Source organism: Brassica napus, chromosome A5 (genome assembly GCF_020379485.1).
Source record: "Brassica napus cultivar Da-Ae chromosome A5, Da-Ae, whole genome shotgun sequence".
NCBI classification, from domain to species: Eukaryota; Viridiplantae; Streptophyta; class Magnoliopsida; order Brassicales; family Brassicaceae; genus Brassica; species Brassica napus.
In genome coordinates this window covers 14853772-14879296 of record NC_063438.1, presented here as the reverse complement: position 1 = coordinate 14879296, position 25525 = coordinate 14853772, and the positions used below count along the sequence as shown (strand labels likewise).

Sequence of the window (25525 nt, the reverse complement as noted above, 5' to 3'; positions counted from 1 at the left end):
TCGACGATAAAGTTCATCCTGAAAATTATGCAGATGTTAAAAGTTCAAACCCTGTAATTACAAAAATACTAGCAATCCTAAAAACTCAAGTTCCTTTTCTAGTTAACCATTATTTTACAAGGCTAGGTGACTAGATAATGCAAGATACTACAATCTTTTATATGACACATGTTTTGCAAGATACTACAATTAAAATTTCTAAGATATGTCTAATCTTAGGATGTATCTTTGATTAGGAAAAAATATTTAAAATGAATATAACTATTATTATCTTTTTATTATTTAAATAGTTTTATACTTGGTTTATGTATATATTTTTGAAGTTATAATAACTACATCGGTTATGGCTAAAGATTATATTTAGTTTCTATTTTATGAGTAAATCTGAGAGTTTCTCTCTATGTTTTTTCGGTATTCATTTGGATGATTCAGTGATAAAGATTACTTTCCCAGATATTTGAACATCTATACTATATTAAAAGGGTTATATGAGCTCCATACAGCATGTCCACGTCAGATTTTTAATTCCACGTCGGATTGGGCTGATGGGCTTCTTTTATTTTTTTTCTTTATCGCGTTGGCCCGTAAGCCCATTGACGAAACCTAATCGGAGAGCGCACCACCGAACCATCGCGAGGATCTCTATCTCCTTCTCTGTTGCGCAGGAGACGATCTCCATCTCCATTCGTCCTTTCCGAACCTGAGAAACGTGAAAGGAGATGGTACCTTTGTCATTATCTCAACATAATCTCTGGCCGCCGGAATCTGTATCCACGGTGTTTTGGGGTTACACAACCGCCACATCGATACACGCCTGCGACCATCTTTGCCGCCACCTCCGACTTGGCTGAAGACCGTCGAGGAACTCCGACTTCTCCGGGCTTCGAAGTTGCCTCACCGTATTCTCCAACTGTTTCCGTCAAGAAGAAGAAGAAGGTTTTCCGTTCATCACAGAATGGAAACGGACCCAAAATCCGGGATACCGAAGCCACCGAAATCATTGGGTACGATTGAAAATTGTTAATCCTTTAATGGTTGGCTTTATACCTCTTAACTAGGAGGATCGAGCAGAGACATTGGATGCTCTCATGATCAGTTTTACTTAAACAACGATGAGTTCATAAATTCTGATTTCATCGTTTTTTTTCCCTCTCATTCGAAGCATATCTTGCTGGACGCTTTCTCGATTTGGCAAGTATCTTATCCAGGTATGATTCGAAACAGAAGATTCCATGCTTCAAAACGGTCTTAAATGACTTACTTCTTCTTGTTTTATAGGAAACTTGCAATCCAAAGGGTTACGAACAGTTTGAGAAAGTTCTTATGGGTCTTCTCCGCAGACTCTTGGATTCGAACAAGCGGGTCCAGGAGGCTGCCTGTTCAGCTTTTGCAACTGTTGAAGAGGATGCCGCTGAAGAGTTAGTGCCACACCTGGGAGTAATACTCCAGCATCTAATGTGCCCTTTTGGAAAGTATCAGGTAGTTATATATCCTTTCTTTGCCAGAATAAATCTCTGTGACAGGCTATTATTTACTACTTCAAACAACTGTTTCTATACACTATTTTCATGTACAGAGGCGGAACTTAAGAATTGTTTATGATGCTATTGGAACACTGGCAGATTCGGTTAGAGAAGAGTTAAATAAGGTATTATGACGATTGGATTTGACTAAGTTTTGTTTGTTCTAATAAATTTTTCGCTCCTTAAATATTGTATTTTTATTCCATATACTGCAGCCTGCTTATCTTGAAATTCTGATGCCTGCACTGGTCGCAAAGTGGCAACAACTTTCAAATTCAGACAAAGATCTATTTCCATTGCTGGAATGCTTCACGTCTATTTCACAGGTATGTGCTATTTGTCAAGGCCTTCTATACTATATTAAAAGGGTTATATGAGCTCCATACAGCATGTCCACGTCAGATTTTTAATTCCACGTCGGATTGGGCTGATGGGCTTCTTTATTTTTTTTCTTTATCGCGTTGGCCCGTAAGCCCATTGACGAAACCTAATCGGAGAGCGCACCACCGAACCATCGCGAGGATCTCTATCTCCTTCTCTGTTGCGCAGGAGACGATCTCCATCTCCATTCGTCCTTTCCGAACCTGAGAAACATGAAAGGAGATGGTACCTTTGTCATTATCTCAACATAAACTCTGGCCGCCGGAATCTGTATCCACGGTGTTTCGGGGTTACACAACCGCCACATCGATACACGCCTGCGACCATCTTTGCCGCCACCTCCGACTTGGCTGAAGACCGTCGAGGAACTCCGACTTCTCCGGGCTTCGAAGTTGCCTCACCGTATTCTCCAACTGTTTCCGTCAAGAAGAAGAAGAAGGTTTTCCGTTCATCACAGAATGGAAACGGACCCAAATCCGGGATACCGAAGCCACCGAAATCATTGGGTACGATTGAAAATTGTTAATCCTTTAATGGTTGGCTTTATACCTCTTAACTAGGAGGATCGAGCAGAGACATTGGATGCTCTCATGATCAGTTTTACTTAAACAACGATGAGTTCATAAATTCTCATTTCATCGCTTTATTTTCCCTCTCATTCGAAGCATATCTTGCTGGACGCTTTCTCGATTTGGCAAGTATCTTATCCAGGTATGATTCGAAACAGAAGATTCCATGCTTCAAAACGGTCTTAAAATGACTTACTTCTTTTTGTTTTCTAGGAAACTGGCAATCCAAAGGGTTACGAACAGTTTGAGAAAGTTCTTATGGGTCTTCTCCGCAGACTCTTGGATTCGAACAAGCGGGTCCAGGAGGCTGCCTGTTCAGCTTTTGCAACTGTTGAAGAGGATGCCGCTGAAGAGTTAGTGCCACACCTGGGAGTAATACTCCAGCATCTAATGTGCGCTTTTGGAAAGTATCAGGTAGTTATATATCCTTTCTTTGCCAGAATAAATCTCTATTTTCATGTACAGAGGCGGAACTTAAGAATTGTTTATGATGCTATTGGAACACTGGCAGATTCGGTTAGAGAAGAGTTAAATAAGGTATTATGACGATTGGGTTTGACTAAGTTTAATTTGTTCTAATAAATTTTTAGCTCCTTAAATATTGTATTTTTATTCCATATACTGCAGCCTGCTTATCTTGAAATTCTGATGCCTGCACTGGTCGCAAAGTGGCAACAACTTTCAAATTCAGACAAAGATCTATTTCCATTGCTGGAATGCTTCACGTCTATTTCACAGATATGTGCTATTTGTCAAGGCCTTCCTAATAATATCTGTAGAGTCTTGTGGGTTGTTCGTCGGCCAAAACTTCTTTCATTGGCCTAAACAACGATGAGATTGGTATTCAGCGATGTAGTTTAGTGCGAGGGAGAGGAGCGGGAGTTTCATTTCGCTGCTGTCAGATTCTAGAAATAATAATTTACTGGGCTTGCTCTATTTAAATTACTACAAAGTGACAAGTTTTCAATTTTTTTTTCTGAAACAAACGTCTGCAGTTTCAGAGTAGGATGGAGTCAGGGGAAGAGATCGGGAGGTGTCATTTTTTATAACACCTGCTCTGCTATGTTCAAGAAAGAGAGGCTGCTGTTAAATGCATCCCAAAATCTAAGGTCAACTTCAAAACTAATACTTTATGATGTTCCCCCAAGTTTTAATCTTGAGGTTTATGCTTCCATTGGCTATAGGTTTGCATGATTTTTTGATCACATATATTATGAACCACGTGGATAGAGAAAATGGTCTTCTGCCAACATGAAACTCGACAGAGCTCTTGACTGGAGTTGTGATAAACAAAGATTGAACTGTCTCATAATTTTTAATTTCCTTCTCCCTCTCTCTCTCTCTCTCTCTCTCTCTCTCCTCGATCTGAGAGAGGAGACTAGAGCCTATGAGCTCTACCTCTCTCGTTCGAGAGCTCTAGAGATCTGAGAGAGAGAGGAGTAGAGATTCTGGGCTAACAAGATCTCGTCTATCTCGATCTCGCTCTCTCGCTCTCTCTATATAATCTCTGTCTCTCTCCTCTGCGTTCATGTCTCTAGTCGGTCATCTGCTCTCTCTCTCTCTCTCTCTCTCTCTCTGTGTTTATAACATGGTTGTTTTTCTTTGTCCTGTTTGTTGGGTCAGATACTCAGATGAGGGGTGGGAGGTGAGGGATGAAGATGGCTACATGAGAGGATCAGGTGCAAGGATCTAGCGGGAGAGAATAGAAGAATGGGTCATTATACTTCACGTGGTTGTCTCAAAAACGTTGTATGGACTATCAGATTGGTTAACTGCAATTCCTACATGATGGTAATAAAATCTATTCCTTTCAAGCAAAGGAAAGCTTAACTCTTTGACCATTTCTTGATAGATTGATGTCTCTTGGTGTCTTATACAAATTGTTTTAACAGGGAAAAGCTTCTGCAGATTGTATGCAATCGCAAGTTTTAAACTTTGGAACTAGGGAATTCCTTGTGGTCAAGATTGAAGTGTTCACTGATATTTTGTTGTACTCGAAATGAGTTTTCTGTTGTAAATTCTTAGTGAAAAGCTCAGCTTGCATTGTCCCAGGTCTGTGTTATTGTTTTCTTATCGTTTTAGTATTATCTTTGTTTTACTTGAAGGCTTGAAGCCTGAGGAAATCAGTGGCATCGACAGCTGTTTGCTGAGCCTGGAACGCTTGCTGCAACGGGAGTGTTCGTTTGTGGCACAAAGTACATTGTAATCCAAGGAGAGACAAATGCCGTCACTCGAGGGAAGAAGATAACATGAATGATTCTGATGAATCTTTTGCCTTTTTTTGGTAAATAACTTTTGCCTTTTTGTTCCCAAGGCTTTTGTTTTTAGTGAATCAGTGCTACTTTTGTAGGGAGTTTGTGGTGTTACAATTAAGGAGACCGCCCAAGCCTTGGTCTTTTCTGTGACGAACCAATGACTACTGGCCAATGCAACATGGTTGTGGAGCGGCTTGGTGACCACCAGATTGAATCACGGCTCTGAAACTCAAGCTGCTGCTATGTTCATGTCGCCTATATTGTCTTCTATTGAGGGAAAGGTATATATGGAGTGTGATCAATGATTTTATTTCAACTGTGTATTACCTTCTACCATGTGATGAATCTTGGAGTTGTAGGATTCTAAAAACAGTCTGGTATTGTCTTCTTTTGTGACAAGTTGCAAACTTTTAATTAATGGCAGTGTCGCACCATAGCTTTTTAGAGTTTATGATTAGTTCTACAGATTAATCTTTCTGTAAATAAAAATAAAAGATTGATTCAGATCACAAGATCATAGATAAATACTTGCATAACAGTTAACAAGTAATCTCTGTACCACTATTCAACTGAAGGAAGAAGACTAAATCTTAAATGTAACAATTTCTAATCAACTGAAAGAAGAAGACTAAATCTTAAATATAACAATTTGTAGATAAAAACACTGAGGAACATATCTTACATTTTTCTACTATTGTTATATTCATGCTAAAAGTACATCAAAATATACAAAATAAAAAAATGCTATGTATTACAATAAATTAAATTATTAAAATAAGATGGCCAAAAAAAAAGTTTTTATCACATATATAATCCTTAAAAAACAAAATGACCAAAATTTTTCATTATAGAGTAGGGCTGGGGTGTAGAATATAGAGTTCAAGGTATATAATTTAGGGTTTAAGATTTAAAGTTAAGGGTGAAGTTTAATGGATGAAATTTCAAATTTCAAATTAAAAAAAAAATAAAAATTTCAAAATAAAAAATAAAATATTGTTTTGGTCATTTTATTTTCTGATAACTGTTTTTGTGAAAAAACTTAAAAATTGCTATTTGAAAGAAATGACCAAATGTCTAATCTAATAAAAATTAAAAAAAAAATAGGAGAAAGGTCTGAATCAAGAAAATTCTACATCACCAGAACATCAGTGGCAACAATGTTCTCTTATGAGCAAGTCTTGACTCTTATGTGCTAATTTGAATAGTACTAATAATTTATTTTTCAAGTTTCATCAAATAACATCTATAGAAATGTTACTATTTTTAACTAAAATAAATATCAACTCTCCAAAGATCTTTATCAAAAGTTTGTCTCACTAAATATTATTAACAATTGAATAATGGTTGATTTGATATAGTTCTTACAAATTGTTAATTGAATAATATATAATTACAAATCAGTTTTAGTGACTTTGCAGAAATCTCATATTAAATACACTTGATTTAAATTTTTTTTTAAATTCATTGATTCAATAAGAGTAGATTTTTTTAATTTAATAACTTAAATTAAAAAAATGTTTCTAAAAAAAATTCATAAAACAGAATCCGCGCGTAGCGCGGACAATAGATCTAGTTTAACAATAAAAGTAATACACCTGATGTTCCCGTTGTATTATTTGTTGTTGAAATCAATTTGGTTTTCCGTTTAAAATCTCTTCCGGATGTTGCAAACTGATGAATATGCATTAATTCAGTAGAAGACATACGGAAAATAGATGGATGATTTTCGTTCTGATATATATGTGAAGCGAGAGTAGCTGTCCACCTGATCGGTTTCATATTCAAAAAGATGTTTTCAAGTCAACAAGTTTTTGTGAGAATTTTCATCGGTGTTATAAAAAGTGAAAAATTGATATCCAATGGTGAAGAAGATTGTTGGACTAAACATGCTCTGAAAGATTTGGAATTTTGAGGCTAGCTACTTCTTTATAGATATGGAGATCTAATATCACTCAAATAACCCTATAAGTGATTTGTACTCTCTCAAATAAGAGGTTCAATTGCAGTACTTTAGGATCGATTTCACAGAGAGCTAAGGCACACAATAGATCTAATCTAGTTATGGAGTTAAGCTAGGTTGAATGGTTGTAAAGCTGTAAATGACAATGATGAACAAGTAATTGTTCAGTAGATTGATTGGGTTTTAAAATTGATGAGGGAGACGTTAGACTTAGGGTTTCTATTCAGTCAATCAAGATTATAGATATATAGACTAAGTATATATGGATATTATAGAACTCAAACAATTAGAAAAACCGATCAACTTTCGTATATTTAGGCTATCTATCGCCGGATCTAGGACCTCAACTATCGCATGTTGGTCCTGAGAAAGAGTCGATCGATTCCAACGACGTGGTGTCGATCGATACACCTTTCAGTCCGTCGATCGATACAACTAGAGAGTTGTCAATTTTGTATCAATCAACGTTCCTTTCAGGGAGCGTTGCGAACGGTTTGAACGTGTTCACTAGGTTAACTAAATCAGCTTACGCTTGTTTCTAGCAATCCACAACCTAAACTATTTCAGACAAAGAACCAATCTTTCGAATGTGCCCTAATATCTATAGGCAAAGTTCTAATTAGCTATTGTAGAACACATGCATTAAGAACAGTCTAGTTGATTAATATTCTGACACTTAGTAAATTCTATATTTTGGGTTAATCCCTCATGAATATCGGAACCCTTAATCTGACAAGATGATCTACTCAGATATGGCTAAGCAATTCATGAAAATAACATAAACATATTGCGTAATTAAGATAGAGTAAAGAAAATATTAAGTTATTTTGATGTAAGAAAAGTAGAAAGTATGAAAGCGTGTGTTGCCTAGAACAATGGCAAGCACATAAATATTAAGTTAAAACTCGTCAGGGGTAATCTGGTAATTCTTATGGGACTTGGGCTTTAAGTCGGCTGAAACCCAATCTTGTTTCTGTGCGCTTCATCGTCGATCGATACCACAGAGTGTGTGTTGATCGATGGTTGCCTTCGCCCATCGATCGATAGTCGTGGTCGATGGTCAACTACGAGTCTTTATCATTTTATCTCCAAAATGTACCAAAATCACAACTTTCCTCCAAATCCCTCCAAAACCTGAAAACATACTAGAAAGACTCCAAACAACTATAATATATTTGAAAACACCTATATACTTATTCTTTTGCTTGTCCTCAAGTAAAACAATAAGCAGTCTCTCTGGAAGCGGTTTGAAACATCAGGGACTCACATAATTAAAGAACTTACTATCGCCTCAACAATATTGCAACCACATCAAATCAATCTTAACTTAGAAGTACTTTCTATGTAATATCCTAGCTTAGCAATGAATTCCATTCATCAAACAACTTAACTAATCATGTCTGGCTAACCTCTCTACTGACCTCATTTAATACATATAAACAAAAGGTGTAAGCTTTAGCTTGGGAGTATCGATCACCGAACACATGGAATCAACTCAAGCAAGTATTTGGAGTTGCAGATAACCTTTTCTGATTTCCCCTCTCTCTTCCCTCTTCTCTGAATCAGAGGTTTTTTTTGGCAAATTTTTAGGCGAATAGTGGGGTCATCGATAATGTATCTATCCATTACTTCCAAACAATGTGTGGTCATTCCTTTGAATTATAATAGTCGGATCATAGGTAATGTACCTACCCCTCTTCATCTCAGAAAATCATCTCAATCTTTTATGTATATAGGGATGCCAAAGAGAGGTGGAAGGAAAATCAGTGACACTAAGTCTAATACCTTCTAGACTTGCAGGAGGATTCCGATCCAATGTATACCAAGCCCTAAGACAAGCAAGTTAAACACAATTAAATTGTAGGTCAGCTTTGGTTCTTCCAAACATTCTCAACAAGTGTGAATAACTGGTAGACTGATCCACTTTAGCATCTATAGTACTATCTTCAGTCAATAAATCTAAAAATGGTGCTAAAGAGTGGTTAGATGAGTAAGGAAAATTGTAGTTCATTGTCCCTTTCTTAGCTCAATAAAACATTTTTAAAACTCATAGGTAAATAATATTAGTAAACCTCTCCTCATACTTAAATTACACTGTCACCAGCGTATATCTAGTCGGAGTTTGGTGAGAATATAAATCATAAGTACTGAATGTAACAAGGAGAATGGTATACCTGATCGTTGATGTCGATGTCGATCGACACAGAAATGTGACTATCGATCGGTGCTAGTGTCATGTTGTCAATCGATGTCGACCTTGTCTCATCGGTCGATGACAAGTAACTTCTCCTTGGTTCTCTTTTTTTTGGTTTTCTGGTTTTTCTATTTTCTAATTTTTATTTTTCTGGTATTTCTATTTTTTATTTATTTAGCCCTGCAATATGGTAAAAACAAAAATAAATAACATGTAATAAGGAAAGCTATATAAAATACCTAATAGTGAGTTGCCTCTCACTCAGCACTTTGTTATAGTTATATAGCTTGACTTTGGAGGTTGTTTTTGGCTAGTAATGATCAAAGTGACCACTTGGTTGTATGCAAGTGTCCACTTCATCTTTGCTCATCTGGGACCAAGCGCCAATGAAGCTTCTTATGGCAGTTAAACTGACAATGTCAAGTTAGAACCCAACTCTTAACAAATCACAACTAGCAATGGCAAAACAAAAGACTATTTTTAGTGGCTCTCGGCCGATATATTGATTAGGGTTTGGACTTATTATCCGGGATCCATATCCAATCTGAGATCTACTCCAGATCCGTTACGAATCCAGATATATGGGATGCGCGGATCAAGATCCGGATAGCAAAATCTGAGATCCGTCAAAACCAGATTGAGATTCGGATATTTTGATTTTTAAATTCGATATACGGATCAAGATCCGTAATTTTAAAATATATTTTAATTTTTAATTTTATTAATAATTTTATTTGATATATTAATATTATACATAAATTTAGTTTTACAATTTTATATTATATTTTTATAATATTATATACATATATATATTAATCCATGTTCGAAAACTCGATCCAGGCGGCCGGAAATCCGGCGAGTAAGCGTGCGGCGGCCAACCACCGTGGCGAGTTAGCTATAATCGGTCATCAAATCGGTTTTTTTTTTTTGAAAACTTTTTTTGTTCCAGTTTTGGTTAAAATTCGGTTTCTTTCAGTTGGATCTACGAAAATTTACTTGAATTGACATATAAAATTTAAAAGAGTGATTTAACTGTGAAAGGACCGTGATGGCTGCTTTGAAACCCCGAAAAATTGCAGGTCAAAAGGTAGGAGATGATGATTAAATTATCATTTTACCCTACATTAAAAAGAAAAGAAAATAAAACAATAAAACTAGCACTCAATACCTTCGAACCCGGCTAGCCAAACTAGAAATTGCAGCTGCAATGTAATAACCAATAGAGCCAACGCTTTTACATCCGTTTTCATTCAACTATTATATTTATCTATAGAAATATACATAAAAGGTTAAAAAATTAATCCTCGTTTAATCTCCGATTAATCTCCGATTTTGTGTTAACTCGCTAGGCCCAGACAGACCGCCCAACTCACGCCTAGCATAGTTTCGAATATGGATATTAATAAATCTTGTATAAATATTTATTTTATGTATTACCCTTTAGAATTTTAGTTTTTTTAATAATTTTTTATTATTTTTTGGATCCGGATCCGGATCTAAATGCCATGGATAGTATAATATCTAGATGGATATTCGGAAACCACAAATCTTGATCAAAGATACCCTAAATTTTCTGGATATCGGGAGCCGTCCTATCCCTAATATTGATAACGTCACCTATCCTATTGCTTGGCGTGGAAGTGGAAAACAAACCTATATTGAACCATTTTGGTTTTCTTATATATATGATTGAGCAAAAATGGTTTAAAGTTTAATTGTAAACAATAAACCAAAATTAAACAACGTCTACTTTTCTTTTTAACACTGGATATATTATGCTATTACAAACTCGGAGAAATATTACAGACGATTCCACAGCCTACAATTCTACCCGCCTTATGAAGATTCACGTCTGACTGCATTACCTGAGCCGCCCTATCGGATCCACCCTTGACGATACTCTTTGCGCTATGCTGCAAATTTCTTGTAAGCCGCTTCTCCATTAATTCGCATAATTCCGCTTTCTCCGGGAATCGAAATCCAGACCTATTGGTGTAGAAGCATTAATGAACCCTTAGTCAAACCACTGAACAAGGGGCTTCCACAAACAACGTCTATTAGTTTTTGTTTTTTGTTTCAAATATATGAAAAAGTTGAAGTCAGACTTCTAATTGGGTGGTAATTGGATTCGAACTTCCTTTCAATGCCCTTTTTGTTAAATGGTTTTGATTCAACCATCTAAGAAATTTTATTAATAACAATATTCGAAGAATTACCGACAAAAAGTTAACGCTATTGTCATTTCTGCTGCATGAATCTTTTATGTATACTCTTTTTTACTTTTTCACCTAAAACTCAGATTCTGTAATAAGTAGTTACAAGAAAACAACAAGCTTTATGTCCACTAAATCTGCGTACCTACGTTAATATTTTTCCCTTAGTATATACTGACATATACATGACATTAGACGTCAAAAGAAATATGAACTAATTACGTCACAACCTACACATGATCAATTTCGATTTAAACATAAATCAAAAATTTAATAAATTATTTAATAGCATAAAGACACTTTAATGCATTCTAATTTTCCACATCTTTATTTAAATAATAATTTCCCCCTTATTAGGGGCTGTATCCTCGAGTGATCCCACCACCATTATAAAATGATCTCATCGCCTGCTATGCTAAGTTGTAACCACTTCACTTGTAATCATTCAACTTCTCTACTCTACTAGAGCAAAAACAAACTAAAAAGATATCGTTATCATCATCAATGGCGGAGAAAAATGTAAATCTTTCAATTAATGGACAATCAAAAGTGCCTCCAGGTTTCAGATTCCATCCAACAGAAGAAGAACTTCTCCATTACTATCTCCGCAAGAAAGTTCACTCTCAAAAGATCGATCTTGATGTCATTCGTGAAGTAGATCTCAACAAGCTTGAGCCTTGGGATATTCAAGGTTCTTCTAACACATAAAACCTTTATATCAAAACCTCTTTTCTTTTTTGAACCATTTTGGTTAGCAAATGCAGAGGAATGTAGAATCGGGTTGACGCCACAGAACGATTGGTACTTCTTCAGTCATAAGGACAAGAAATATCCAACCGGGACTAGAACAAACCGGGCAACAGTCGCTGGATTCTGGAAAGCTACTGGACGTGATAAGATCATCTATAGTTGTGTCCGGAGAATTGGATTGAGAAAGACCCTCGTGTTCTATAAAGGAAGAGCTCCTCATGGTGAAAAATCTGATTGGATCATGCATGAGTATCGCCTCGACGATACTCCAACAAGTAATGTAAGTGTAGCTATCATCAATAATCATTGTAGGTTGTAAGAGGCAGATCAAGTCTAGAATTAGCTAGTACGCACTATAGATTCGTTTCACTAAGACAAAAATATTAAAAATAATATTTCATAGAAGTTCCTAGATTAATAGGGGTTCTAGGCGATTTAACAGAAATTATCCGCAAAGGATATAATTAGAAAACCTTTTATAGAATTTTTGTATGATTGCTTACTTTAATATTGTTTCAAATTTCATTTTAATTTTTAATTACTTCCTAACATTGAATTAAATCACACACATATATATATTGTTAGAATTAAAAACAAAAACTGTCCTTTGAGTTTCTACAATGGAATGGTCCCCAAAAGTTTTTTGCTTGAGTTTATTCATCTCATGTACAAGTATATATAACAGTGAGTTTGTTACAACAGAATTATCGATCTCCTATATTAAAGTGATTACAAAACTGATTGAGAATATTCAGGGCATATTCTTTCAATTAGGACATTTGATGTTTTTAATTAAATATACTTATAGGCACGACATAGTCCTATGTCGTTGTTTCGCTATGTATTTTGCACCCAACAACTTCAACTAGTCGCATTTACGACGTCAAAGTCTTCATAATCTTCTAATGCATTTTTAATTGATCGGTCTGTTCCATTAGCAGGGCTGTTCTGATGTTGTAACTGAAGACCCAATGAGTTACAACGAAGACGGTTGGGTGGTATGTCGAGTGTTCAGGAAGAAAAATTATCAAAAGATCGACGATTCTCCTAAAATCACTCTATTTTCTTCACCTGATGACACTGACGAAAACAGAAGGCCCACCACCTTTCACAACACTCTAAACGCAACCGTTTTGGACCACGTTCTTCTATGCATGGACCGTTCCGGTCCCAATATTTTCATGCCCGAGATCCAAACCAAAAATCAACATCAAGACGATCTTTTATTCATGCAACTCCCAAGTCTTGAGACACCCAAATCTGAAAATCTTGTCGGCCAATGTTTAACGACCACTAACCAACTCGATTCCTCTCTTTGGTTGAAGAGAAGATAACCGGCAGACCGGGTTGCAGTAATTGGGCTAGTCTTGACCGGTTAGTGGCGTGGCAATTGAACAATGGTCATCATACGTGTGATCGTACGAGTTTTGACGAAGAAGAAGATGGTGATGCCATGATGCAGCGATGGGATCTTCACTGGAATAATGATGATAATGTCGATATCTGGAGTAGCTTCGCAGAATCTTCTTCGTCTCCTTCGTCTTTAGACCCTCTTCTTCATTTATCTGTATGATTGTATATACACATAAACATACACACACAAGATAATTTCTAAAATATATACTGTGGTACATATAATAAACAAATAAAGTTTAATAACATTTGTTTAAGGCAAAACTATAAATATTATATTAGCATAAAGTTTACAAAATTGAATAATAAATGACGAAGAATCTTGATAAAGTATCATTGTCGTTTTTCGGCGATAGACATGTATAAATAAATGACGTGATATTGGTTTGACTTGGATACATTAAGAGTGTGATTGGTAATTTTGGAGTAAATGGAAGGAAAATAAAAAGGTGAAATATAGTGGGAAAGTTAAAATGAGAGAGAGAGGAAAGTGGATTAAATGGGTGAAACATAAATTAAATTAAGTTTCACTTATGTGTAGAGTAGTGTAACATTTTATTCCATTTCAATAGTAATGGAGTAAATAAAAAAAAATATGTCTTTCACCTGATTGGTGATTTATGAGAGTAACTGGGAGTAACTAAGTTTTCCACTCAAATATTTACTCTAAAAGTACCTTTCAGTCAGACACTAAGTGTACCAAAACATCACAATGTAATAAGATTCTCGCTTCGCTATAATTAATTCAACTTTGGCACGACTGTGTTATCTTTTTGTTTTCGTTGGAGATTCTCCATGTCTTATTCCTCGTGCAAATACGACAATCTACTTTACCACTTATCTAACTACGTAAACGATTGCCCTTTCTTAAAAAAAAAAAACTACGTAAACGAAAGTTACGAAACTATTGTAATTGCAAGATTATTCAAAAATGACCTTCTCGCTAAAGGTTGATTTTAATTAGGAAAAAGTTGAAAATATAGAAAAAAATTCAATAGCATTGTCCTAATGAGATAAAACCATTTTGATTCCATTTTTGCTTTAGTTGCCCTTTATGTTGAAAAAAAAATAAAACCGTTGAAAACATACTTATATCCGTTTTTTTAACGTCTGGAAATAGGCTTAAACCAATACAAAGCACCAGAATTTAGACATTATACATGTCTGACAAGGATAAAAAGAGTATTGCATATATGAAAGACTAACATCTTAAGGGAAAGATTGGTTAGTTAACTTCATGCGTTTCTCGCTGTAATCTATTGTGCAGCCAAGCAGGACCACCTAGAGCTAGGTAAGATTGCAAAAGACCATTCCGTACTATGCTCTTGGCAATGTCTCTGGCTATTTGATTTGTCTCTATTTTTTCTCCTTTAAAGACCACCAAATGAAACTGATCTCTTAGGCAAAAGATCTGTTGAAGCAAACCTCTGCACCGTGGCCAATTAGAAGGCGAAGATAGTGCATCAATGGTGTCTTAATGGTCTGATGCTACAATAGTGTCCGTAGCTCGGAGGTCCCTTGCGCTCTGTAGCACCCATATGATACCTCGCAACTCAGCAACCAAGCGTGAGGGTGAGCATATGAACACATCTCTGGCATGATGTTTCACATCACCCCTGTAGTCTCATGCGATCCAAGCCATTCCACTATGTAGCTGTGCATTCCTCCAGTTAGCATGCATGTTTAACCTACGAACCCCTGTTTATGGCGGGATCCAACGCTTCCTCTTGCTCATCTCATCACTATGGCCTTCCATCTCACGCCCTTTCGCATTTTCGGCAAACCATAACTTAGCTTCTTCCTCCGCGTTTTTCACCATAAAGGCACCTGAGCCCTGAGTATCAGCATATAAGATAGCGTTCCTCTTCTTCCATATATTACATAGGAGCCAAGGCAGTGATGGAATTTCTGAACTAGCATTGTTCTGGTTACCCAATAGGTTGAAAACAAACTGAAAGTTCTCCTCTAGAGAGGGAGAGAAACCACGAATCGATTTTGGTACTCCTTAAATACTCCATATCTCCTCAGCATTACTGCAGCAAAATAAGAGATGGTTAAAGGTCTCCCTGTCTTACTTGCATACCTTGCACAACGAGTCCAGATCCAGGCCTCTCAAATTTAGCATGTCTGTAACTGCAAGCACACCTGATAACGCACACCATAAGAACATTTTAATCTTGGGAAGTGTATGTATCTTCCACACTGCTTTCTTTAGTGATATCAGCTGTTTTTCTCATGTAGTTCTGGTTGCCTTGCTTCTTACTTTCCATTGTTCATCTTAGCGCTTCCAGTTCCGAGTATAGTTCTGTCTCACGCCTCCTTAAGTTCTGTGTCCCCATTAGTTGGATATTTCCCATGCTATCCTTCCAAACCCATCCAATTCCACTAAATTGATTTGTGGCGGTCCATGCCACCATGAAAATATTGCCCAAGCTTAAGGCTTGTGTTTTTTCAACAATGTGTGCATGTGAAGGAACAAGTATAATATCTTTTGCATTGTACCAGACCTTACACTCACTCTCTGCATATCTGACTAGCTCCAATGGGTCTCTGTCTATTCTTCTGAAAAGTTTATCATTCCTAGCCTTCCAAATGTACCTGATTATCCAAGGATAAGAGTCTCTATCATCTTCTGGCTCCATAATACTATTCTTCCTCTAATCTAGATAGTCCATGTTGGCGTAGATACTCGAGATAGGGAAAGTTTGAGAGCTTGACGGTGTTGATGATAATGCCCATATTTGTAAGGCCAGTGGGCATTCGAAGATCGCATGAGTAACAGTTTCTTCTGGCTCTCCACATCTTGGGCAATAGTTATCACATCGCATATTGCGACGTACCAGATTCCTTGTGACCGCTACCTGCCCTGAGATTAATTGTCATATAAGATGACAAATCTGTTGTGGTGCATTCACTTTCCAAGCAAAGGTTTGGAGTTTGGTTATACTGGGCTCTAGAACTTTTTTTTCCTCGTCATTTGTTAGTATATTTGTAGCTATCCAATATCCAGACTTGACTGTATATTGACCATTTTTGGTATAGCTCCAACAAAACGTATCACCTCGATGAATAGGGCTCATGGCCACACTCTAAATCATTGGTATGTCCTCTTGGTCTACATACTGTTCCAGTAGTCGAGCATCCCACTCCTTCGATTCAAAATTAATAGAACTACTGATGGTCATCTTTGGATGTACTACAGGGGCCCTGGGGCGAGCCTGCCTTGCTGGCGTTGAGGGAATCCATGGATCCTGCCAAACATTAATTTAATATCCTGAGTGCACTTTGTTCCTGATACCCAAAAGTAACAGCTTCCTTGCTGCTATAATAGTCATCCACACATAAGATTGATTATCCACTGCGCCGATTCGCAAAGGCGAACTCAGGAGATAGTATTTTCCCCGAAGAACTCTCGCCACTAATGAATCTGGAAATTGAACAAGACGCCAAAGCTGCTTCGCTAAAAGAGCTAGGTTGAATTCATGGATCATGCGAAAACCAATTCTCCCTCTTCTCTAGGTGCACACATCTTTTTCATTTAGCCCAGTGTATTCATCGTTTTGGTGGATTTTAGCTCTACCAAAATTGTCCGATGGCACTTGCAATGTCATGTCCCCGTTCCTGGAACAGAAACGGGACTGCTTTGGTTCAGATCATGGTAGTAAGGAGAGCTAAAGCGAGGAACTTTGGGATCCGAAGATTTAGACCTATGAGATTTATGTTAGCTTTAGGAGGATTTAGAACTTAGGTGGCTAGACTAGCGAGTTCTATACTTAGAATGTTTTTCCACTTTGTTATGCGATTCTCCACTTTTAACGATTTCATGTTCGTTCTATTTTCGGTGAACTCTGTATCTCTGTTCTTATTATTCACTAAAACGCCTATGTGCAATTTACCAATGATATTTTGTTATCTCTTTCTTTTTCGTATTTGTGTGTTTACGCAGATAATCCGGATCCTCAAGAAAAGTCGAGTATCTTGGCTTTCCTCCATTAACTAAAATCGAAAATGAAAATTTCGGTTCTCACACTATTCATCTGTTCCATTCGGCCAGGGATTTGGTCTGCTTATGGGCCTTGACTAATCCTTCTGATCATTCCCTGCATCATAGCTTGTTCACGATCATTCTTTATTATCTAAGAAACCATTCATGTTTTCTTTGAAACAAAAAGGTCATATGTGAAGTACCAAAGACGGGGACATGACAATGTTGGAGGGAGCTTCTCGTTGAATCAGTTCACAGTGAATATCTCGCAAATGGATATTCCTTCAGCTGCGATTTTAAATCACAACAACTGAAAAGCTTCAACTTGATCAATGATGGGTTCTGAAAATCATTTTGAAGTCAAGAAATTTTGCAACAACAAACTTTTGGTACCCAACGTCCTCGCCTCTATACTTCTTGTCGAAGGATCTCCAGATGTCTTTTTCCTTGAGAATTTCAATATAGACTCGGTACAATGGGTCAATGAGATGACCAAAAGTTCATCATTTGCAAAGAAAGTCATATTGCGCCTATATCTTAATATTCCCAAGAGTGTGGACATCCTAAATCTTATGAGACGTAAGGAGCTTGCCTTCCTTGATTAATTTGTCCAACTTCAGTGTTGTGCGGAAGAATAACATCTTTTCTGTCATGGTTTGAAGTCTTTACTACCAAATTTGTATGGAATCAAGAATGCACTGATTGCAGCCGAAATTTCCAGAAGAGTTGGATTGGCAACCAAACCACTTATGGTGCATTCAGTTGCAACCAATTGATGAAGATCATCACCGAACAGACTACGGTACATGATTTCATTGGATCAGCTACCTCTTGATGAAGATCATAACCAAACAGACTACGATGTGTGGTTTCATTGGATCAGCTACCTCCTGCAACAATTGTTATTATTTCAACAGTGGTTTTGCAGCCGTTTTATTTTAGACAACATTGACTGGAGTCTGATCATCAGTAGTGTTGGTGTTATCGTTAGTCATTATGTTGACAAAAAAGTAAATCATATTAGTACACCAACATGATATAACAAATTTTTTTACACAAAATAATATTTTAGATAACGATATCAAGTTTTGTGTTATCAGTAATCACTAAAGAGCATTCCTTATAACCAAAGGATATTGTTATAAGCTTGAGAACGTTTTGCACATTCGCTTACAAGTGTTCATTGAAACTATTCGTATATGATTTTTGATCGTTTAACAAACTCACTTTTGTGAAAACTAATCATTTTATAAAAAAAGGTTTAAGATATGGTATAGAATTTTTTCGCAGATGTGTTAGAGAGTAAATCACAAACCATTATAATAAAATTAACGTTTTGCAGATGTGCTTGAAACCAAATCACAAATTTTTTTGTGAAATTTCTTTATAAATAATTTTATAAAGAGAAATTACTTAAAATGACTCTAATTAATCTAAGAATTACTAAAATGACTCATATTAAATTTTAATTACTAGACTAAAATTAGATGTAAGCAAATTTACTCAATTGCCCATCTCTAACTTGATATCAAAAGGACATCGACAAAAAAAAAATCTTTGTTTTTTTCGGGTCCCTCTTTCACGAGTCACGACATCGACAGAAAATTGGATGTAATCAAATTTACTCAATTACCCATCTCTAACTTGATATCAAAAGGACATCGACAAAAAAAAATCTTTGTTTTTTTCGGGTTTCTCTTTCACGAGTCACGACATCGACAGAAAACTCAGGTGGAGCAATCTCCGATCAAGAGTTACCGTCGTCCTATCTCACTCCATCAACATCTCCTCTGTCACAGCCGCCGTCGATCTCGACATTTCCTCCTCAAGTAGCCATCGTGTCTCTTTCAAGTAAACCCTAAATCCCAATTTCAACTGTAATTGCTAAATCTATCCAATTCCAAGTAGTTATTAACACTTTTTTAACATATATTGTTTGATTAAGATGTTTAATTTCAAAAACCCTGAATCCCAATTTCAACAGTATCTTGGTAGACGTTTTGTGAGTTCTTTACTTCAGTGTTGCTGTTGAGTTTGGTAGATATGTCTTGTGAGAAAGAGATTACTCTTTTCGCTTTATATAAGGGATTAGACCATTAAAGAAGCCATAGTTACTCCATTAGGTTCGTCGTTACTTACTTACTTGGACTCGTGTTTGAAGTATAGCGTTATAATTATTTGTACTGAGATTCAGTGTTATCTTCTTCTCAACTTGATACCTTTCTCAATGTGATCTGAACACTCAAGATATCTTATGATCTTCCCACTAGCATTAGCTAAATTATTTATTTCGGTTTTCGTTTTCTTTGTATATGGTAGTTGATAGTGTTCTATTTGTCAAAACAAAACTTGGCTTTCATATTTCACTACTGTGGCTTGTTATAATTTGGTTTGTACTGCTTTGTAGAGAAGAAAATAACGTGTGAAGTGTTTTATTTTTCAGGTATGGCTTCTTCCTCGGATATGAGAAAAGATTCTCTTCGTCTGTATGAGGTTGGAAAAACCCAATTCAGAATATGAGCATGAACCATAGTTTTTTTCTGTCCAACATTCAAATGGTGGACGAAGCTGTTGGAGAAGATGTTTTATCTGAGTTGAGGGAATCAGCTCTACTATAGGGCATCCATAGTCTTTTCTCGTACTCTGTTCGCAGTTTCTACATTGTATGCTTCATCTGAAGGCTTTTTGTGCTTCTAATCTTCAGATATGATTGTACAAATGGCTTATCATTGGTTTTTATCTTTTCACAATGCTCTGATTCTGAGCATCTGTCACTGAGAAAAGTGAGTTCCACGAAGCGAAAAGTTTAAGAGATATTTCACAAATTATATTTAGGACGTGTCCTGGAACAAAGTCTAGTGAAACACTTCTGAGCATAGACATATTTATACAGACATTCTAGACCGGTGAAAGACCGACTTATGGTCTCCATTTTTTCTAAAAAACTTTCAAATTTGTAAAGAACATATATTTATACCAACATTTATTAAACTTTATAGTTTTTTTAAACTAATTTTTTTTTATAGTTCTCAAAATTTCAAGATCGTTCCTGATTATATTGATGGTTAATTGGAAATTATTTGAGAAAATTTTGCATAAATTTATGAGAAATTACTTGAGTTTGAATCTCTCATCTTAATTAACCTAAAAATAGAAAATATTTAAAATTAATGTAAATCAGATTGAAAATGAACATTAAATTAAGTTTGGTTTATATAAACCCAGATTTCCGACAATAAATCTGGTACACCATAAATTAAAAAGTCTGTCACCACACAAAAAAAAGTTTACCAACAATTTTAAGTCGGATATATAACTCTGCCGTAAAAAATAAGTCGAACACAAGAAAATAAGTCGGTGCATAAGAAAATAAGTCGACCACAAAAATCTACCATTTATAAAAAATCTGCTATCTCATTCGACAAACATATTCTTAAAATTTTGTTTTCTATTCAAATCGGACAATTAATTCTGCCGTGGAAACAAATCTGATGTTTCTAAAAAAGCTTGACACCACTTTAACGGTAGATTTATTTTTCTATATAGATTTTATAAACATACTTATTATTTGACAAATTTGTTTTTTTTGAAAATAATTATGTCGTCAATCAACTGTTAAGGGCATTTTGGTAATATTTTTTTGTTATAATTAAGGACAAGGGCAATTTCGACCAGAAAAATATTCTGATAGTTTTAAAAAAATATGAGTCACTCTAGTAGTAACAAATTTATTTTTTTTTGTCGACGCCCATCTTCTAAGATCAAGTGGTAGTCAAGCTTGAGTCGTTCCGAAGAGACGCTATGTCCGGCTGGGTCTGATCTATATGGGAAAAGAGAACTCCGATGTTTCTTGCCTCCTTCGCGAGAGAATCTGCACGCAAATTCCTGGTCCTGGGTATACGGTCAATGCTAAAAACCGAGAAACCCGCTTTAGGCGTTTGAATGAGACTAGCTCGGAGGCAAACGCCAGCCAGTCGGTGGGGTTTGCAATCATGTCCACTAGGTCGGAACAATCCGTCTCTATATGAATCATGGTGCAAAGTAGGTCTTGCAAACATGACATTGCCCATATGAGTCTTTCCATCTCAGCATGGAGAGGTGATATGCTTTTCCGGCATCTTTGCAGTCCATATGACATTTTCCGGCATCCATGACAATCCGTCTCTAGTAGTAACAAAATTAATTTGTGTTATTTTAGTAAACTTTCCTTTTATAAAACTTAACTTTTAAATATCAATCCGACCAAGAGATATAGAAGAAGAGTTTAAGAGTTAAGATTGTAATAGCCAAAAATTTAAACTGAAAATTACAAAGTATTTAAAACGATATAGTGGAAAATATTTTATCTTATCGTTTTAGAAATATTTTGGGCAAACATATGGAAAGCAGGTCAATGTGAGATGAATTATTTGTCGTTTAGAAGCGAAATAGATTTTTTTTTTGGTTTGAAAATGGGTTAAAACAAAACAAAAATATGAAATTTTGCCAAAAATAAATCTTGTAGTATCTATAGTTTCAGAGATCAAAGATAACTCGATGTAAAGAACTCACTCTTCTTTATTAATGCTTAAGAAAACTCACTCAAAAACTTAAGCTCTCACAATCCTCAATCTCTAAAACTCTCAAGTTATGTCACACTTTGACATCTCTTTATATAGAGATTATAACTTCCTAATCCTATTAGATAAACATATCTAGATAACTCCTAAATATATTATAACTCCCAAACATAATAGGATTAGGCCTTTTAGCTTGATCCTCAAGCTTCTTTAGATTTCAAGCTTATCTCAACATTCTCTCCCTTAAGCTTGAAATCTTTCTTCTCCAAATCTTGCATTCCTATGAGCTCCTTCATTTCTTTGAATTTGATTCTTCCCAAAGATTTAGTCAATATGTCAGCCTTCTGCTTGTCGCTTGGTACATGTTCAACATCCACTAATTCCTTCTCAACACACTCTCTTATAAAGTGATATCTTGAATGGATATGCTTGCTTCTGCCATGAAATACTGGGTTTCTTGTAAGCGCTATTGAAGACTGATTATCGAACCTGATCGCAACTCTCTCAACCGGTTTCTTTGTCACCTCACTCAGTAGATCTTGTAACCATATGGCTTGCTTTGCAGCTTCAGTTCCTGCCATAAATTCAGCTTCACAAGAAGACAATGAAACTGTATCTTGCTTGTGTGAGTTCCACGTGATCAAGCTGTCTCCCAAGTAGAAAATATGACCTGCAGTACTTCTTCCATCATCAATGTCAACATTATGACTTGAGTCGCTGTAGCCAATGAGCCTCGGAATCTCAGGTGATGATCGTGAAAATACCAAGCCTAGTGATGTTGATCCTTGTAGGTATCTGATACAATGTTTCATCGCCGCTCCATGTGACGTCTTAGGACTGTGCATATACCTGCTCAATACTCCCACAGTGTATGAGAGATCAGGCCTGGTGTGAAGAAGGTATCTTAATCACCCGACATTCCTCCTATACCGTGTAGCGTCAATGTCTTCTTCTTTGATTGACTTTGATAATTTCAAGCCGGCTTCCATTGGTGTTTGTGTCATATTGCAATTCTTCATCCCACTTTCTTCTAATATCTTTCGTGCATACCTTTGTTGATTCAATGTTATGCGATCTTCCTCCTGCTGAACTTATATTCCGAGATAGTAACTTAACCTGCCAAGGTCACTCATATCAAACTTAGTTGCCATCTCCTTCTTGAACTCTTCAACGTTTCTTTCATTAGCTCCTGTGATGAACAGGTCATCCACATACACTGCCACTACCAATATATTGTTGTTGACTGCTTTCGTATACACAGACGGTTCCTTGCTGCATTTGTTGAACCCTAGCTCAAGTAATATCCGATTCAGTTTATGGTTCCATACCCTTGGTGCTTGCCTTAGCCTATAAAGTGCTTTGTGAAGTAGATAGACTTTTCTTTCACTTCCTTTTACTTCAAATCCTTCTGGCTGTGATACGTAGACAGTTTCTTTTAGTTCACCGTGCAAGAAGGCTGTCTTAACGTCAAGATGATGAACAATCCATCCATTGGTTGCGGCAATGCTTATGAGAAGTCTGATTGTCTCAAGGCGTGCTACAGGGGCGAAGACCTCGTCGAAATCGATCCCATAGTGTTGTACGTAGCCTTTAGCGACCAGTCGGGCTTTGTATTTGTTGATGGTCCCATCCGCATTACGCTTAATCTTAAATATCCATCTCACTCCAATAGGTTTAGCTCCAACCGGAAGATCAACTAAGCTCCAAACTTAATTTTTTTTTATTGATCCTATCTCGTCTTTGCATGCTTCTATCCATTCATTCAACTCACTTGCCTCCAGGAAGTTCCTCGGTTCATTATTTAGACATAACAATAGCATCTCTCCTTCTTCTTCTGCGATCAGAACATAATCCTCTAGATACTTTGGCTTCGTTGTTTGTCTTTGACTTCTTCTTAGTGGCGATGTCTCGACTTCCGTATCGCTACCACTCTCGTCCTCAACATCACTAGATACGTGGTCGGTGATCTCATTAGTCTTAACATCCGCAGCTTCACCATTATCCTCGAGCTGTGAAGTATCCTCTGTTTTAGCGATTCCGTGGTTTCCAAACTCTCCAAGTGTGACAACAAACTCTCCATACTCGTCGTTGGTGCTCTGTTTCTTCCAGTTCCAACCTTTTGTCTCATCAAATATGACATCTCGACTCACTACTATCTTCCGTGTCTCTGGTTCAAGGAGTCTATACGCTTTCGACCCCGGTTCTGTTCCAAGATGAACAAGCATGCGAGATCTGTCATCAAGTTTCCTCAGATGTTTTTGATCATTCTTTGCGTAAGCGATGCAACCGAATATCCGAAGGTGATTGATGTTAGGTTTACGACCACGAAAGACCTCATACGGAGTCTGATCCTTGAGTGCTCGAGTGGCTATTCGGTTAAGAAGATAGGTTGCGTGTCTTGTTGCTTCTCCCCACAGGTGATTCGGCATATGCATATGCTTCAAGATGCTTCTTGCCATCTCCATCAATGTTCTGTTGCGTCTCTCCACAACCCCGTTCTGTTGTGGAGTGTACGGAGCCGTTAGATGCTGTTTTATCCCTGCTTCTTCGCAAAATAGGTTGAACTCTCTAGACACGAACTCACCCCCTCTGTCTGTTCTGAAAGTTGTTATCTTCTCTCTAGTTTCTTGTTCTACCACGAGTCTCAATTTCTTGAATTTCTCGAAAGCTTCACTTTTTTGTTTTAACAACATTGTCCACATATATCGAGAGTGGTCGTCTATGACAACAAATATATACCTGTTTCCAGCCAAGGTACTCGGAGTTATGGGACCGCAGAGGTCACCGTGTAAGAGTTCTAGTACTCTCTTGCACCATACCTTCCTCTGTCGCGTCCTCTGTAGTATCCTCTGCCTCCACGACCGCGTCCTCGCCAGTCCCTATTGTAATCCCGATTGTAATAAGGATTTGGTTGTGTTGTTTGATTCTCAGCGTTTGAATACATTAGTTTGGTCTGATCCTCTTGTGGTTCTTCTTCTTCTTCTTCATGTATGCGTTCTTCATACGCTTTCATACGACCAATTATGTCTTCAAAGCTGGTATTGTTTAGGTCTAGCACTTGTTCAAGGGAGGCGACAATGTGTATATATTTTTTTCCGTGGTAGGCTCGTCAAGAACTTCTTAACCAACTTCGGTTCTTCTATGCTGACTCCTAGGGCTGCAGATTTAGATGCTATCTCAGATATCTTTCCTCCAAAATCATCAATCTTCTCTGTATCTTTCATCTTTAACCTCTCGAATTCGCTCATTAAGGTTTGTAGCCGTGCCTCCTTTACTCTTTCAGCTCCAACATGCCTAGCTTTTATCGCGTCCCATACCTTCTTGGCAGTATTGAGTTCGCTGACCTGTAAGATCAGCAGCTCCGGTATGGATTGAAACAAGAGAGCTATGGCCATGTCGTTCTTATCTCCTTCGGTGCTCTCCTCTTCAATAGCTTCCCACACCTTATGCACCTTTAAAGCAATTTTCATTCTTATTGCCCATACTGTGTAATTAGTTGTGTTAAGCATTGGACACTTGATCGAAGAAGATCCTCCCCCTTCGTTAGGTTTCATGGTCGAGGGTATGATTTCGGTACTCATCTCTTCCTAAGCTCTGATACCAAATATAGTTTCAGAGATCAAAGATAACTCGATATAAAGAACTCACTCTTCTTTATTAATGCTTAAGAAAACTCACTCAAAAACTTAAGCTCTCACAATCCTCAATCTCTAAAATTCTCAA

At 36.8% G+C, this 25525-nt stretch overlaps 1 protein-coding gene and 1 long non-coding RNA gene across 2 annotated transcripts; both read left to right on the top strand.

The window, feature by feature from the left end:
• Nucleotides 1-632: 632 nt before the first annotated feature.
• On the top strand, nt 633-5311 carry LOC106430834. The gene is made up of 9 exons (XR_007339486.1): nt 633-1479; nt 1577-1648; nt 1739-2615; nt 2687-2887; nt 2939-3010; nt 3101-3582; nt 4097-4264; nt 4366-4757; nt 4824-5311. It is a non-coding gene; the product is annotated as an uncharacterized LOC106430834 (long non-coding RNA).
• A 6180-nt stretch (nt 5312-11491) lies between these two features.
• LOC106430839 (NAC domain-containing protein 12) lies at nt 11492-13509 on the top strand. The gene is given in 4 exon segments (XM_013871635.3): nt 11492-11786; nt 11860-12125; nt 12787-13152; nt 13155-13509. Coding segments are annotated over 4 exon segments (1083 nt in total). The 5' UTR covers nt 11492-11599; the 3' UTR covers nt 13419-13509.
• Nucleotides 13510-25525: the final 12016 nt, after the last annotated feature.